The sequence below is a fragment of the Callorhinus ursinus genome, unplaced genomic scaffold, assembly GCF_003265705.2.
Source record: "Callorhinus ursinus isolate GAN/ISIS: 27379988/994484 unplaced genomic scaffold, GSC_fseal_2.0 scaffold2, whole genome shotgun sequence".
Classification (NCBI taxonomy): Eukaryota; Metazoa; Chordata; class Mammalia; order Carnivora; family Otariidae; genus Callorhinus; species Callorhinus ursinus.
This window is the reverse complement of record NW_027397064.1, coordinates 58,701,230-58,719,251: the sequence shown is the minus strand read 5'-3', so window position 1 is coordinate 58,719,251 and position 18,022 is coordinate 58,701,230. Positions and strand designations below refer to the sequence as shown.

General features: G+C 38.7%; 1 protein-coding gene across 1 annotated transcript in view; it reads left to right on the top strand.

Moving 5' to 3' along the window:
• Positions 1 to 17,744, top strand: part of CYBRD1 (cytochrome b reductase 1) — a 34,286-nt gene extending 16,542 nt beyond the window's left edge. The window contains exons 3-4 of the mRNA XM_025853226.2: positions 13,095 to 13,249; positions 13,767 to 17,744. Coding sequence (XP_025709011.1) covers positions 13,095 to 13,249; positions 13,767 to 14,064 — 453 coding nt within the window. The 3' untranslated portion in view covers positions 14,065 to 17,744. The remainder of the gene's footprint in view (positions 1 to 13,094; positions 13,250 to 13,766) is intronic.
• Positions 17,745 to 18,022: the final 278 nt, after the last annotated feature.

The following is an 18,022-nucleotide window of genomic DNA, read 5'->3' as shown; positions in this document are numbered from 1 at the left end:
TTTGGCTGTTCTAGTCACTGAAGTAAAAGGTTAATTTTAAAGGTCTTTTTGGTGTTAACCACTTTGGTGAAAAATCTTTGTCAACTATGTCAATTCATTTTCCTTGCTTAGTACAGTATATATCCAGCTACCTAATTGGGATATCAATGTAAACTTTAGTTTTCTGTGAATATAGGAGAAGAAACTGGAGTGAATCCATAAAATCCCAAGGCGCATTTTTTTTTAAGATTTATTTATTTATTTGAGAGAGGGAGCGCACGCGAGCATGGGGGGGAGGGCAGAATAAAAGGGAAATTCTTAAGCAGACTCCATGCTGAGCACAGAGCTTGACGTGGGGCTCGATCTCACGACCCTGAGATCATGACCTGAGCCGAAACCAAGAGTCTGACTCTCAGCTGACTGCGCCACCCAGGCACCACCCCCAACAAGGCATATCTTAAAATATATGAATGTATGACCTTTTAGAAAAAGACCTCTTACCAGGTATCTGTCATTTTTCTTTTTAAAGAAAGGCTTTTAAAGCCTTAAGTCTTCTTGAATTTTAATTAAATAAAAGTTAATGTATGTATGGACACTATTTGATTATTTAAGTTTGCATTACCATGACTGGCGGTAGGGATTAGAGACCAGACAGGATGGGAGCACAGAGAAAACCCTGAATCAAACATGATCTTACTGATAAGAAGGAACAAGAAAAATATCTCAAATTGGATAGCTGAGCCTAGCTCAGACCTCCCGTCCTCAAGGCTGATTTTCCCTCAGTGTTCTCGTCTGGGAGGCAGCTTTTATCCGCCAGCAGGTGGTGGGTCCTCCCAGAGAGTAGGATGGCAAGAGCAGAGGCCACTGAGGATGCTGCCTGTTGCTTTGGGGACCCCCTTGGCTTCCTTCCTGGCATCTCTTCAGAACTTTTCTCCGCTCCGTGTTCTGCTTTCAGCGGTCCGTTCCCCTCACTTTGTCTCACTTCCTCTGCACCACTTCAGGATGTGGAATACAGGAGAGGGAGCACTGTGTGAAGCATTCTGCTTATCTCCCCTAATCCTTCATGGGAGATGGCCTTTGCTGGTGCTGAGGATGTGCAAGTTACACAGCCAGAGGCAGAGCTGGGACTCAGGCCCAAGTCCGGGGCCCTCTCCACAAGCACTTAGTTCTGCTGTTCCCACGATGTCCCCATGATCACTCAGCTAGCCTTTGAGCATCCTCAGCTGGAGGGTGTATCTCTGAGGAACAGAATGGAAACCACCCAAAAGCTATGTAGCTTTCCTGTGAGAGGGTTCTGTGGTTCTGAGTGCAGTAATTAAAACGGACTAGATAAAATACTGTTACTGAGTCATGTGATTATATAGAGCTGTCCAGATAATCCAAGATTATCTCCCAATCATAAGATCCATAAACTAATTACATTTACAAAGTGTCTTTTGCCATGTAACATAACATATTCATAGCTTTCAGGGATTAGGGTGTGAATATCTTTGCAGGTGTGGGGGCAGCATGATTCAGCCTCCCACAACTATGAATAAAAAATAGAAGAAATTGTAAGTGAAATGAAAATCTGGTTCTTTAAAAAAATAATAAAATAGATAAACCATTGCAAACCTGATTGAGAAAAAACAAAATATACAACCTTCGAATAAGAAAGAAAGATAATCATAGATACAAAAAGTATTTTGAAATTAGGACAGATTATGAAATTTTAATATACAGTAATATGCTTAAAAATCTTAAAGAAAGAAAAAAGGACTATTTTCTTGCCAAATATAAACTACCAGATTTGATCCAAGAGGAATTAGAAAACCTAAACTGGCCAATAATATTAAACGAAACTGGTAAGGTTATTTGAAATCTATCACTAAAAAAGGCATTGGGTCCTTACTGTTTTATACCTTTGACCTTCTAGGAACAGGTACTTTCAACTATTCCAGTACACCGAGAGAAAACAAACTCTTCTTAGATGTGGCCCCATTGTGCATTACATACTCCTACACCTAAGATGGTGGCTCCGATGACAAACACATTTACTAACATCCAACAGCAAACACCAATTTAAACTGTGAAATACTGAAGACATTTCTGTTAAATTAATAAGATATTGGTGCTTCCTTCCTTTGTAATTCAACTTTATTTTAGAGGTTTTAGCTACAAGATAATGAAAAAAATCTGCATAAATAATAGAGAATTTGTGACTTTTTGGTTTGCAGATCATGTAATGTATGTCTAGTAACCCAAGAGATGGCTAGAGTAGTAAGAGCATTTGGAAAGGTGGCTGGATATAAGATCGCCATTCATAATTCAAGAACTTTTGCCTAAACTGGAAATAACCACCTAGAATAAGAAGTAGAATTCATTTATAATATGGATATAAAATTATAAAATACCTAGGAATAAATTGAACAATGAGGGTGTAAAACCTATATGTAGAATATGTAAGATACGGGGGCGCCTGGGTGCCTCAGATGGTTAAGTGTCTGCCTTCGGGGTCCTGGGATCGAGTCCTGCATCAGGCTCCCTGCTCAGCAGGGAGTCTGCTTCTCCCTCTCTCTCTGCCCCTCCCCCTTGCTTGTGCTCTCTCTCTCTCTCTCTCAAATGAATAAATAAAATCTTTTTTTAAATTTTTTATTGTTATGTTAATCACCATACATTACATCATTAGTTTTTGATGTAGTGTTCCATGATTCATTGTTTGTGTATAACACCCAGTGCTCCACGCAGAATGGGCCCTCTTTAATACCCATCACCAGGCTAGCCCATCCCCCCACCCCCCTCCCCTCTAGAACCCTCAGTTTGTTTCTCAGAGTCCATCGTCTCTCATGGTTCATCTCCCCCTCCAACTTACTCCCCTTCATTCTTCCTCTCCTGCTATCTTTTTTTTTTCTTAACATATATTGCATTATTTGTTTCAGAAGTACAGATCTGTGATTCAACAGTCTTGCACAATTCACAGCACTCACCATAGCACATACCCTCCCTGAATAAATAAAATCTTAAAAAAGAAAAAAAAAGAACACGTAAAAGACTATAAAATCTTATTGAGAAAACATGGTATAATTAGAGAGATACCATGTTACTAAAAGAGAAAAATTAATATAGAAATATCTTTCCCTCTTCAACCATATTTATTTTTAATATAATTCTAATTTTAAGCTTGATGGGAGTCTTAAACTTGCACAGTAAATATCCAAGGATAATCAAAACATTTTGAAAAAGAAGCGAAGGGAGACCTGCCTTATTCAAAACAAGTTATTAAAACAAAAGTAAACAAATTATAGCCATGGAAAGAACAGAGAGGACAGAAACAGTCCAAGTATGTACGAGAACTTTTTCTATGACACTATGGTATTTCAATTTAGTGGAGAAAGAATTTTGCTTATTTAATAAATGCTACCATCATAATGGGTTATCCATTTGGAAGAAACCAAATAAATAAGCAAAAGGACTCTGTATATAACACAAAAGAAAAAAGATTCCAGATAGATTAACATTCTAAATATTAAAAAAACAAAGCCAATGAAAAGAGAAAAAGAAAACTAAGAAGCATATAATCTGTATAATCTGAGGTTGGGGAGTCCATAGGGTTGACAAGAAATCACAAGTCATAAAGGAAAAGAAAGACATGTTTGATTACATAAAAATTTTTTAAAAATTATATGGGGCAAATATACCAAAGTCAACAGAAACTGCACCAAGGGATATGGGGAATAATCATGTCATGTGTTAAGGGTTAATGCATTTAATATATAAAACAACTCCTTTTTTTTTAAAGATTTTTTATTTATTTGTCAGAGAGAGAGAGAGAGCACAAGCAGGGGGAGTGGCAGGCGGAGGGAGAAGCAGGCTTCCTGCTGAGCAAGGAGCCCGATGTGGGACTCAATCCGAGGACCCTGGGATCATGATCTGAGCCGAATGCTCAATCGACTGAGCCACCCAGGTGTCCCTAATATATAAAACAACTCCTAAAATTAGTGATAAAAAGGCAACCTCACAGAAAAATAAACAGAAAATTTGAATAGGCATGTCAAAGAAGAAAAACTTAAATCACCAATAAGCATATGATAAAATGTCCAACCTCACTAAGAAGTTAGGAAAATGTGAGGACAACAATAAAATGTCATTTTTCCCCACAAGACTATCACAACAACAGTGGTGATGTTCCTTGCTGCCAAGGGTGTGAGGTAAAGGGTGCTTTCCACTTCTGCTTTTCCACTGCTGGTAGGAAATGCACTGTTAACAAATTTTAGGGAAGTAGTTTGTTACTATCTACTAAAGTTGTTTTTTAAATATCGTTACCCTTAACCTAGCAATCCCACATTCAGAGAGAGCGGAAGTAAAATAACTGTAACATAAGGAACTCGAAAAAGGATTTTTTAGTGCGGCACTGTTTGTGTGGGCAGGAAACGGGAAGCAACCTAAATGCCCATCAATAGGGAATGGTTAAATAATCTGTGGTAAATCGATGGTGGATATTATAAAGGTATTACAAGGAATGTAGCTCTGTCTACTGACCAAGAGTGAAATCATGATATGCTCTTCAGTATAAAAAATACTGAAAAGTAATAGATATAGTAAAATGTCATTTAAAAAAAAAAGGAAAGAGAAAGAAAAAAAGCATATATGTGTTGATGTGTAAAGAAAGGCGTGAGAGAATATACCAAACTACTACCATTGTGGGAGTGGGTAGGATTCGTTGGGGGGTTATTTTTACATGTATCTTATTTGACTTGCTTGAACATGTAGCTCTTTTGTTTTAAATATAAGTAAATCATATGTTACATAAAATCATATATATATAGTTTTTAAGATTTTATTTATTTGAGAGAGAGGAAGAAAGCATAAGCTAGGGGAGGGGCAGAGGGAGAGGGAGAAGCAGGCTCCAGGCTGAGCGGGGAGCCCGACGCGGGGCTCAATCCCGGGACCCTGGGATCATGACCTGAGCCTAAGGCAGATGCTCAACCGACTGAGCCACCCAGCCGCCCCTACATAGTTTTCTAAAACTAAACAAGCAAATGGGCGTCCCCTCACCACAGCTGTGAGTACACACGTTGTGCTTAGTGCCCGTGGTTGTTCAGGAACCATGATCGGTGTCCTGTCAGGACAAGAGGACTACATTCCAGCTTTATTCCTTTGTTGCATAACAGCTGTTTTCAAGCTATTTGCATTGCTTCTCCCTAGAAGTGACAGAACAGATCACCCAGGTGTGCTCAGGACGTAATGACAGGAAAGAACATTTCCTTTCCCAGAGGAAAGAAATCAATTCCAAGCTTGCTTTCTTCGCTTTTGATAGGCGCTATGCTCCCTCCTTATGATTTACAAAGAGTCCTGCCTCCATATTCTTAGTTGTAAAAATTCATGAGCCACAGAAATATGCTTTGACAGAGACATGCTTCTGTCAGTTTTCTTAAGTCAAAAGTGCAAAGGGGAAGCAGTTTCTCTGTCTGAATCAAGACGAGTTCTCGGTGGAGGTTCCTGGAGCTGCCACTTGCTGGCGGAGAACAGGAAGCCCCACTTTCCGGGAGCAGCAGTAGCTGCTGTCTTTCTGCCGGCTTCCATGGCCCCGGCTGCCTGCCCTTGGGTCCCAGAGCTTACCCGCGCTGGCGGGCCGTTCGCCGAGATTGTGAGGCTGGTTTGCACGCCCCGCCCCCACCCAAGAACACTTAAAGAATCAGTCCTGCCACCGAGTATGAAGAGCGCGGGAGAGACCGTCAAGTTCGGATCCTCTTACCTTAGCGCTGTTGGGGGTGAGCGGAGCTTCCGTGCCAGGATTTTTTCTGCCAAGTGAAGCCAGTGTCCAGGTGATTTCAGTAAGTAAAGAGCGAGGCAAGCAACAAAGGCTGCAGCCATGAAGGCTGAAAGGTCTTCCTCCTTCCTCATGTTTACCTCTGGATCGTAAAGCATTTCAAGTGAGAATTCTTTCCGACTTGTGACATCTAGCCTCTGAGGCATTTTTAAACAATAAGGAATTATCAGAGGTCCAAAGTGAACTCTCACTGGGCTGTGTTCTCTGCATATCACCTCTGCTTCCCTCAGCTAGGTGGCTCCTGAGATCCTTGAGCCTACCCCCCCAAAAAAGAGGGCCCATCTTTCCTGAGTCCATAGATTAAACTGTGTAAAAATGTGTTTGGGTCTGCTTGTATCTTAAGTGTTCTCTTGACTGAGGCACTTGGACAGGGGGTTGGACCAGGCTGGATCATCTGATCTGCTGCCTGCCCCCTGCCCAATTCCACAGCCCCCAAAACAATCACAGGAATGATTCCTCGGCAAAGCAGAGATCCTTTATTTACCCCTTTGAAGAGGAAATTAAGCTGAAATTTCTTTATGACACTCTCCTCCCAAATTTTCTTATTCTTTCATTTCATCTTTCTGAGGTGTTCCTTCTCTCTGCTTCCAAGGCATCCTCTTAGAGTAGTTTTCAAAGGAAACGTCCAGGAAGCCCTGAACGGGGCGGGGTAACCAAGATTTTTCAGGTGGTCTTTCTGTTCAAAGCTCTTTTCATAATACTAAGATGGTATTTGTCTTTGTCTCAGTTCCTCACAAGTGTTCGGGGGACTTTTCCAGAGGCTGCATTATATGTGCTATCCTATAAGACCGAATGTGGAGACAAATAGAGGAATCCAATTATCCACTATTGAATCAGACCTTGAAATGATTTGCAAACATGTCACTTGACTCACTATTTTTTTGTTTCACATAATATAGTTATTTTTCCATAAGACATGTTATTTATGTAAATATGTAGAGAATTTATCATTGTTAAATGAATAAGTATTTTTAGAAGTTTCAGCTTTAATTTCTACTATGGTAAATATCAATAGACATAGCCCATATAAATAAAAGCTCTTTGAGGTTCTGAATTTAAAAAGCCCTCTTGTATGTATTTAGAAGTTACAGATCATGATAAAATTAACTGCTATGCTTCCACCATCCAGCCTAATTTAGAATACATAGACTCCCTACCCACTCCTACCTGGATCCCAGATCTCTCTACCTACCCTAGCCCCTAGTGGTAACCATTCTCTGGAAGTTTTTTTGTCATTCCCTGTTATTCTTTATAATTTTACTGCATACTGTGAATCCCCAAATAATATGTTGTTTAGTTTTGCTTTTTTACTTTTTAAAAAATAGTCTTGTAATATTTGTATTCTATTGTAACTTTTTTTTCATTCTACTGATTCAACCATATTGATTCCTCTAGCTGTATTCCTTTTTACTTTTGTATTCCATTGTACAAATATATCATGAATTTACTTATCCGTTCTCCTGCTAGTAGACATTTGGGCCATTTTCAGTTGTCCTCTGTTGAAACAATGCTATATTGAACATTTATATATAATGGCCCTCATATGCAAAGATTACTCTGGGCATATACTTACGAGGGGAGTTATATACTCAGCCTAAAAAAGAAACTGTTTTCCAAAGTGGTTGATCCCAGTGTGTTCCTGCCAGCAGTGTAAGTGTTCCTTCCCATAAGGCACATCCTTGCCGACAGTCATCCTCTTCAGACTTTTTAATGATTGCCAAACTAGTGGGTATAAAATGATGTCTTCTTGTAGTTTTAATGTTTATTGCACTGATTACTCATGTTTCTCTTCTAAGAAATACCTGTTCATATCTTTTGTCCATTTGAAAAATGAGGGTTTTTTTTTCTTTTCCTTGAAGATATGTAGGAGTTCTGTGTCAGATTCCTTTTCATTTACATGTATTGCTTATATATATCTTCCAGTTTGAAGCTTATATTTTCTCTTTTGTTAGTGTTTTCTGATAAATGGAAATTCTCAATTTTAATGAAACAAATTCATCTTTTCCTTTAAGGTTATGATTTTTTATTTCATTTTGGTAATTTGTTGGTGAGATCTTCCCTTCCCCTGAGGTCAAAACAAACCAGATTCTTGGGTTCTACTCCAGAACGGCTGGATCAGAAACTCTGGGTGGGGGGCCCAGCAATATGTGCTCACAGGCCCTCCTGGGAGTTCACAAGCATGCTGTTTGAGACCAATCAAAAGCTTGTCTTCTTTAATCTGTTAATATAATCAGTTGTATCAGATTTTTCTAATATTAAACTTGGGTGAATTAAAAACATTTTAAAATCTCTCAAGATTCTCTTTTGCTCTCTGAAATACTCAAATTCTTATCTTTTGTTGTTTTATTTGTGTGCTAACTAGACTTCTCAGAAAGGTCATTTCACAACTTTATGACTTTGGTTAGCAGGAGGAAATCTGAACCCTCTTTTCTTGCTCAGGTCCAGAGAGGAAGTAGTGTTTAAGAACACGGGATTTGTAATCAGGGAGATCTCAGTTTGAATCAGGTTCATCCATTTGTCGCTGGTGACCTTAAGACAAATTATTGAATCTTTTTGAACCTAGTTTTCTCACCTATAAATTAAGGCTTTTGATACATCCTTCACAACATCGTAACCAAAGCCAAATAATGCACAGAAATGCTCAGCCTAGGGCTTAGCATACTAGAATGGCACAAGTCAGCTATTGTTATTAGAAGTATAAATCTTGTGGAAGGCTCCTTTACAACCTAAAGATGGCATTTTTTATTTTATTTCTGCTATGGATCCTAGGCACCTTCATAGTTGAGAAGATACATTTTATGTGAATGAAATTTTGTTCATTAGTCCACTTATTCAACAAAGCTAAATACCTATTGTGCATTAGATTCCTTGCTAGGCTGTAGAGGATGTGTTGTTCACAAGACAAGCATGGATCCAAAGAAACATGCTTTCTGTCCTCATATAACTTACAAGGGAGACTGGTCTCTCTGTATTTGGTAGATAAGGTGGGTATGGAGTGTTCTGGGAGAGCTCTCGTATGGTACAGGGGATAAAGGAAGTCAGACCAAAACCTGAAGTCATGAGGTTGGTGGTGAAAGGGGCGTATAAGAGGGGAATGGGATGGTATGTGGGTAAAAGTTTGCTTTGTTTGGGAAACAAGGAGGTCAGTCTACTGGGAGTGGAGTTATGGAAGATGAATTGGAGGCTGGACAGGAGTACAGGTAGATAGACTAGCTTGAAGTACAGATGTTCAAATGAGAAACAATTGTGGCATGGGGTGTAGGAGTAGCAGTGAGCAAAGTGGATAGTTTCTAAAGATAGTTCAAAGGTAGAATTAATGAGATTTGGAAAGTCAGTGGTAAAGAGATGAAAGTTACTTGCAGGCTTGAGCAAGTCAGGGGATGAGAAAAGGAACGTTAGAGAGGGAACAAAGGGCTGAGGGAGTGTCACATGCTGTAAGAAGTCAAGGAAAATAAGGTCTGAAAACTGTCCTTTGGATTGAGTGACCTGGAAGTCACTGATGACCCTGGAGAGCAATTTTCCTGGAGGGCAGAATCCAGATTTCAATGGACTGAAGAAGGAGTAGAAGGTGAAAAATAGGCAACTCAGTCAAGAGTTTTGGGCAAGAAGGCAAGGAGCGCGAGAGGATGGTAACCGGACAGGGATGGGAGTCAGGGGTTTTGGTTGAGTTTTTTTTTTGTTTTTGTTTTAACTTCTTTTCATTGTGAGAAGCTCCAGCATGTTAAAATGCACCCAAGATGGCACTGGTAGAGAAGGAGAGGTCGTAAATGCTGGAGTGAATCTACAGCTATGTCTTCAGGAAGCAGGTTGCAGAGCCCAGCTGGAAAATTGAACAGCAACTCTGTTGTAATTGAAGAAAGGAGGGAATTGTTGGCTTGGGGTGCTTTTTTGGTTTGTTTGGTTCAGTGGCAGAAAAGTGAGACTCTGTTTTCCACATGAGGTGGTAATAAAATCATCTGCTAATAGAAGGCACACGGGACAGCAAGTAGTTTGAGGAAAAGGGACCAGCTGAGAAATCAGACAATAGAAAGATTGTTGAGCAGTATTGAAGTGCTCATAACTGTGGGCATCACAGTCATGAATTTATAGTGATGCCAGTGTCCTTGGCTGTGTGATTTCCTCTAGTAGTACCTAGCAGACCAGAGGTAGTCCTGAAGATGGCTGAGCCAGTGCTGGGGTACCACCAGGTAGTTGTGATGCAAGACGGTGCAGCAAGGAGATGTGGGATATTGACAGGGGAACATAGTGTTCAATTTGTGTGTCGTCTCTTTATAAAAAACCTTTGGACATATTCTAGTTCGTGCTAATTAGATGTTTTAATCCCTGGAAGAAACATGCTTTTATGTTTGAAGAATGCAACTTGGAAATGGCCCAAGACAGGGCTTCTCAAAGTGTGGTCCCTAGAACAACATCATTTGCATCACTGGGGAAATTAGAAATATAGATTCTTAAGTTCCACTCCAGATCTGCTGAATCAGAAACTCTAGGGATGGGACCCAGCAATATGTGCTTTAAATGCAGGAATGAGTGAGTATATAAAATAGCAGAAAAATGGAGAGGACCTCCATATAATAATCTGTAAATCACTTGATTGCTCATTAAATCCACCTCTACAGTTAAAAAAAGAAAAAGGAAATCATACCTAATACAAAAGCTAGCTAGGCAGATATTTCCTGGTTTCATTAATGATGTTTGCAAACAAAAGTTATTGTTAGGTCTCAAAGTTCACACGTATCTTTTTTAAAAAAAACTCATTTGTTTCATAAAGTGAGATAAAACTGGAGTAGTAAAATACATTTGTAGGTGAGCAGATAATAATTAATAATTAACTGATAAAGGCCAGGTATTTAGTATAGGAACTTTAAAAGTAAACTTTTATTGTCTATTTCCAATTATAAAAGTAATATACATTAACTTTAAAATTTATAAAATACAGGGAAAAAAAGAAAAAACAAAAATCACTGATAATGCCATAATCTAGAGGTATCATTGTATTTTGGCTTATTTCCTTTAGGCTTTTATTATGCCTATGAATATACATTTAAAAAAATTTTAATTATAATTAGGATCATACTACCCTTTCACTTTGATATCTTAATAATAATTTTTAATGAGATTCTATTCTTCTTAAACTCTCTTAAGAACTCGATTGTGGTGAAGAACAGCTTTCTGTAGGTGATGGTTTCTAAACACTGGAGCACTTTGTTTTCCATAGTTGGCACTTAATATGTGTTTGAGGCTGAAGATAATGGATGATTCCACTGCCTTCACTTTTAGGGATTTTCCAGACTGTAGTTAACCCATATCTCTGAAACAATTTATGTGAGTCAAAAGCGGTGAGTGATCTTCAGACTTTAACATGTATTAAGAATTGCCTGGGCATTCTATTAAAATGCAGATTCCTGAGCCCGACTCCTAGAAGTTCTGATTTAGCAGCTGTGGGTGTGTCCCAGGGATCTCTTTAAAGAAAGGCCCAAGTGTTTCTGATGCAGGTCTTCTATGAACAACACTTCAAGAACCAGTGACTTAAAAGGACAAAGGGATTTTGTTTCAGTCCACTTGGTTTCAAGTTACCGTACTACTTGTAAGTTGGTAAGGCTAAGACAGTAAAAAGGAAATAAAGAATATTATTAAAAATTATAATTTTTTTAAAATTATTATAAATTTGTACCATTTGGAACACTTTTAATCAAAGTTAAGCATTCTGCAATTTTTTTCCTTTCCTCTTAAAAGTAATTTTCTTTTGCCAAAAAATTATTTTTTTAATGGTGAAAGTAACATTTAAGGAGAGTTAAATCGCCTGGGGTCCTGTAAGCCAATTTCTGGTACCCTGCCTGCTTCGATCATTGAGCCCCACGGGATTACAAGAGGCACACATGATAAATCCTGAAAGAAATAAAAGAAAACAGAATCTTAGGAATGAAGAGTCAGGAGAACAGAAATATGGAAGATACATATTTCCATGGGCAAGTCACAGAAAAGTTGTGGTGACTTTACTCACAGAAGCGTAGATGTGCTAAATCCTTGATGGCCACTTACCTGAGCCCCCTTTTCAGGGAGAAAGCACAACCTGTACGTCAGAATGCTTGCCCTTTGATACTAATACAATCACTAAACATCACTGAAGGAGAATTAGCAACATTCTGAACCACCAAGGGGGACCCTCTGTACCATTTCTCATACATTCAGGCATTTGTGGCCTTAAGCAGACAATAAAATATGTGCATCAGCCTATCAAATGCATTTCTTAACTTCCATTCATTACCATGTCCCAGAAGCTGATTCTCAATGTGTTTTAGGGTCTCAGACCCCTTCTGCCTTCATTTTTCTGGTGTCCCCCAGAAAAGGTCCTTTGACCTCAGTCACAAAAGATGAACAGTGATGTTGTATTTCTCCCTGTTCTCCCCTCTACTTGTTTTGTTTGGGTGGTAGATCCAAAGTAGGTACCTGAAAAAACACCCCTTTAAATTCAGTAGCTCAGTGGTCTTCATTTTCTTGAGGAGAAGACAATACTTAATGGGGAGGGGCTGTGGGGCAACAAAACAAAACACACTGAAAGTGTCACCAGACTTCATTTCCATAGGAATCTTGCTCTCCTCTGCAGAGAAGCATCCTGCTATGGATTTAATTGTCAAGGAAATGGAGATAACCTCTCTGCAGAATTCATTGTTTCCTCATAAAACAAAATTGTCAACTTCTCGGCATGTACTGTTTTAGATTGAACTGACTAAAGGTGTCCTATTGTATCTGGTTTTAGTGACTTGAAAATCTTTTATTTCCTCTTCTACTTGGCAATCTTCAGGAAATAGATAAATACAAACAAGAAGGTACCAGAATGTTCACTGTAGCTTTGTTAATGATTGGAAAAAACTAGAAAGAGGAACATCCATACAGATAGAACTGAGTAAATTACTAGAAGAGTAGCCATTGAAAAGAATAAACCAGATGCACATGTTTTGACATGAAAAGATCTTCAAGATATACTATTAAGGGAAAAAAGCAAGATGCAGAAGAAGTATATAGTAAGATGCCATTTATACTTTAAAAAGTCTCTCTTCTCACACACACACACACACACACACACACTTGTATAGGCATAGAGATTTTCTGGAAGGATACTTGAGAAAGTGGTAATAGGTGTTGCCTTTGAGTAGTGGAACTGGAGTGGGGAAATGTACTTTTCATCTTATGCCCTTTGTTCTGTAGGAAGGTTTTCCCTTTTGCACATAATTGCTTTTATAATAATAATTTTAATATTAGTTAAAACTTAAAATTAAATGATAACCTTTGTACTGTTGATGTTCAGCTACTCCTAGGGGTTTTCATCTTTCTGCTTCCTTGGGCTCCACTTTCCCTCCGAGCACTTGTCATGCCCGTGCATGTCTATTCTGGGCTCCTCATCTTTGGAACGGTGATTGCAGCGGTACTTACGGGAGTGACTGAGAAACTGTTCTTTGCCCTGTAAGTTGCGTAGTTTTCCTAATTATAATATCTGAGCTATAAAATGTTAAATACTTGTTCATTGGAAAAATGTAATTTAAAGTAATAAAATTTTTAATATTAAAAGTGTATTACATTACAAATGTAATATAGCATTAATAATGTTTGGAAGAAGGACCAAAAAGTCCAAAAAATTGTATCACTCTTACAAAACAACTATTGGAGTTACCCATGCCCTTTTAATCTTTTTGATGTGATTATGGTGTACAAACATTTTTGTATCACCCCTTTTCCAATGTTTAAGTGCTACAGGTGTTCCAGGTGCTATATTATTTTCATACTTATCATTTTTAACAATTCCATATTATTTCAATTGGGTTATTTTGGCATAATTTAAATTTCTCCTTAATGTCAAACTTTAAGGGAATTTATATAGAAGGTGTACCAGTGTGCATTTTTAAGCAGATAAATTCAAGACTGTTTGACATGTGGCTTTATCGCCCTATTTGTAATTGGACACACTCTCTCTTTTTTGTAGGAAGGGTTCTGGATACAGTACATTCCCACCAGAAGGTGTTTTCACAAATACCCTTGGCCTCCTGATTGTGGTGTATGGGGCACTCATTTTTTGGATAGTCACCAGACCACAGTGGCAACGTCCTAAAGAACCAAATTCTGTCCTGCTTCAGCCAAATGGAGGCGCTCGAGAGGGAGCAGAAGGCTTAGCAGTCAACTTCAGCAATGTGGACACGTCAGATTCAAAATTAAATAGTGAAACAACAGCGAAGAAAAGAAACTTGACCGTTGATGAGGCTGGACAGAGATCCACCATGTAGAATGTTGTAGAGATGTGGCCATATAGCTTCACTTTTAAAAACCAGCTCTACAGTTTAGCTTCTCCTATTTAGCCCCAGGATGACTAAGCTCCGCAGAGTCAATATTTCTTTTAATCATAAAGTAGGATTCCTTGGAAGAGTTTGTATTGATTGAGGCCTATGATCTTTTTTTAAAAATTTTTTTATTGTTATGTTAATCACCATATATTACATCATTAGTTTTTGATGTAGTGAGGTCTATGATCTTACCTGAATTGGAAAGGAGATGATCTGTGTAAATAATAGAAGATATAAATGGTGGTTATGTTAACCTCTTTCTTGTTGAGGACCAAAACATTTAGCACAGTGCCTTGCATAGAATGGATAATCAAAATGTGTCTCTCAAACCAAACCAAAACAAAACAAAAAAACACTAAAAAAAAAAAAAATGTGTCTCTCAGTTGGTAAATTTCATCAATTGGCAGCATCTCTGGCCTCTTGTCGTGTAGTTATTTCCTGTTAATTCTGGGAATCCAGTCCTAATGTTTTAGAGTCAGATCTGGGGCAGGGTTGATGCTACACAGATAACAAGTAGAGTACAGGAAAAATTTAGGAAAGTGACTGGTTCCCTTTCCAAGTGCCTGCCCTCTGCTCTCTCCCCAACTAGTTTGAGCTCAGATTGGCCCTGGAGACTGGAGTTTATAATTAGAGCATTTTGGAGCAGTGACTGAGCCAAAAGTAGCTAACGAGATCTTCTCTTCTCAGACCTGGAAGTTTTTCCAAATCTCAACTTCGTCCCAAAGCTTCCTTGGGGCTTGGTGTACTTTCTAAGCCAGATTCCAAAACCTAATTAGAATGGACCATGCCTGAAAGCTTACGTAGTAGCATAAACTGCTCTCCACACCTCAAAGAGTACTTTTTCCCAAGTTTCTGTTTTTATTTTAGAAAGTACTTACATGGCACTTATTACATGCCGGACACTGTTCTAAGCACTTTATAAATATTAACTCGTTAAATCCTCAAACTTTACACTGTAGGTACTATTATTATCTCCATTTGACAGCTGGGAGATTTGAAGCTTAGAAATGTTAGTAACTTCCCCCAAGGTCATACAGCTCATCAGTGATAGAACTGAGATTTGTCACATGGCTGTCTGACTCCTCAGTCCATGACCCTAACCATTTTACTCTGCTACATTTTCTATTATATACTAGTTTGTACCTACTCTGACTCACCCCTGGATAAATCCCAATTGCTGGAGTGCAGTGGAGTTGTTAAAGTTTACCTTCTGGCTCTCTCTTCCAAAGCAGATTCCTCAAATAACCAAGGAAAGAGGCCCACCCATACCTGGAAATAGATCATGGCACCCCACCACTGCCAACAAGCCATGGCCCACCTTGATGCCCCTTTGATCTTAAAATTGTGTCTTGGTGACAAAAAAAGGTTTGGGCAAAAACATCTGTAACTTTCAAGATTAATCAATTACAATTTTTGTTCTTCAGCATCTTAGCTGCTGAATAGCTTTGGGTTTGGAGATAGGAGAGATTCACTTGTGGTCTGCCCTTCCCAGTGGCAATAGCCAAGATCCTTCCTGATGTTGGTGGAGTTTTAGGGGACATCTGGAGCTTTGGGTTCTCAGTATGAATTGAGACTCAGAGGTGACCTCTTTCGTGCATGGACACTTCTGTCTAGACTCGGGGCTGACTTAAATTAAAACCTAGAGTAGTGGGGCTCCTGGGTGGCTCAGTCAGTTGAGCATCTGACTTGGTTTTGGCTCAGGTCATGATCTCATGGGTGGTGGGATGGAGCCCTGCCTTGGGTTCTGTGCTCGACAGGGAGTGTCCTTGAAGATTCTCTCCTTCTGTCCCTCCTCCCACTCATGTGCATGCACATGTGCTCTCTCTCCCTCTAAAATAAATAAATAAATCTAAAAAAAACCCACCAAAACCTAGAATAGTGCCTATGCTGAAATGATGCTTTTCATTTGTTTTTGTTTTTGTTTTTGTTTTTGTTTTCCCTGCGATTTTAATGTGGGTAAAAACCTTAGAGTTTGCAACAAACACACTTAACCTTTTTGGTGCTTAGTGGAGTTCCTTTTAAGTTGAGTGATAATTACCTCCATAGACTGAATATGAGCTTCACTTCATCATACCAGTTAAGCTTCATGGCTAACCATTGAAGATTCCCTTGCCAAAATACTCTTTTCTTCCTATTTAATTCTATTTCCGAAATTGGTAATGGTGTCATAAGTATGCCCAGTGCCCAGCCCAATGCCTGGCACATAGTAGGCACAATTAAATTCAATATGGGTAGAGCATGCTACAATTTTGGTGTCAAGTGGAAGGAATAATTGCACTGTCACACACAAACATATTTTCGATAAATGGATGTTTCTGTATATAAAGGTGCCCCAAATTCCAGGAGTTTTTTGGGAGGAAAGGGGTCAGCGACAGCACCAATGATTGAAGATGTCATTCCATTTTACAAAGGCCAAGGAAGAGGCTACTAGTGAAAAGTTAATTACGAATTTGGCATGAGAATATTCTATTCCATTGCAAAGTATTTGAGCACCCATCATCTCAGCCCTTTACTTTCTCTCTCTTGTGGGCTAATGTGAGAGCAATCTTACGGATATTATAAGAACTTCTTTCTTCCTCAACCTTTATGAAAACAATGCATAGTAAAATATATCTAGAAAACCTTTCTGAGACTCTTCTTTTAATGGGCTTTTTATTCTAATGGTAATTGTACCTTTATCTTTCAAAAGCTGGTATTTCCTACCTAAAGCCATCTCTCCCCAAAATATCTCATTAAAAAGTCCACAGGAAAAAAAAAGGGAGAAGAAAGCCTTACGTATCATTTCCAAAACAGTGATTGAAACCTTCCCAAATAATTATAGCTTATATCATCAGCAGAGGTAGTCTGGCTTGGCTTACCCCATAATCTAATTTCAGGGGTGGTGGCGGGGGGAGCTTTATTTTAACACTCATCTAAATCAACACTAAAGCCTTTTCTCTGGAAGGATTTATTGAGAAACTCAAATGAATATGCTTTTTGAATTAATGTTCTCCAAGGCGTATAGCTTCCTGTGCTTCTGTGTCAGACTGAATTCACCCTCCAGAACACTTTCCTTCCCTCGCCTTGTGTGGTTTCATTTAAGCCGCGCTGGTTAGAAACAGCATCTCAGACCTTACAATCAAATGACAAAGAAGGCAATTGGACTTTTTCAGGAATACTGACAAGTGGTTTCTGTTTTCTAAAGGACAAAATAAAGAGAATGTCTTGTTTTTAATTAGGCTCTTTTCCCTGCTGAGTCGAAAATTGCAGTACCATACCAGTTGACCACCACTGCCAGATCTAAAAGCTCAAGAAAGGAGTAAAGTGTTATGCTAATTTCATTGCCATGTGATAGAATTTTTTATCTTGTTAGGTCCTTTCTTAGAGAATCCTGACAGAAAACTGTAACTGCTATGTCTCAGAGCTGCACATAGGAAAGTATAGAAAAAAGAAAACTATTATTCTTTGTCCCTTAGGAGATACCTGAAAACTTCTAAGTGGAAAAGATTACTGTGTTTAAATTTGCCTTCTTGTGGAAAAACATGAAGTAGCCCAAATATTTTATAATTTTGTAGAAAAAAATACGCATCTATTTTTTTTCTTGACTTGTTTTTATATAGTAATAAAAGTTATTTTGGAAGCTATTTGTGTGTGTTAACTATTTGTCCAGGCTGGAAGGTGTAGTTTTCTTCTGCAAGTTTCTGTCCCATGGTTTTTTGTTTGTTCATTTGGGGAAAGAAAAAAAATTTTTTTAGGTTTCTCTCTCTCTCTCTTTTTTTTTTTTAAGATTTTATTTATTTATTTGACAGAGAGAGACACAGCGAGAGAGGGAACATAAGTAGGGGGAGTGGGAGAGGGAGAAGCAGGCTTCCCGCGGAGCAGGGAGCCCGATACGGGACTCGATCCCAGGACCCTGGGATGA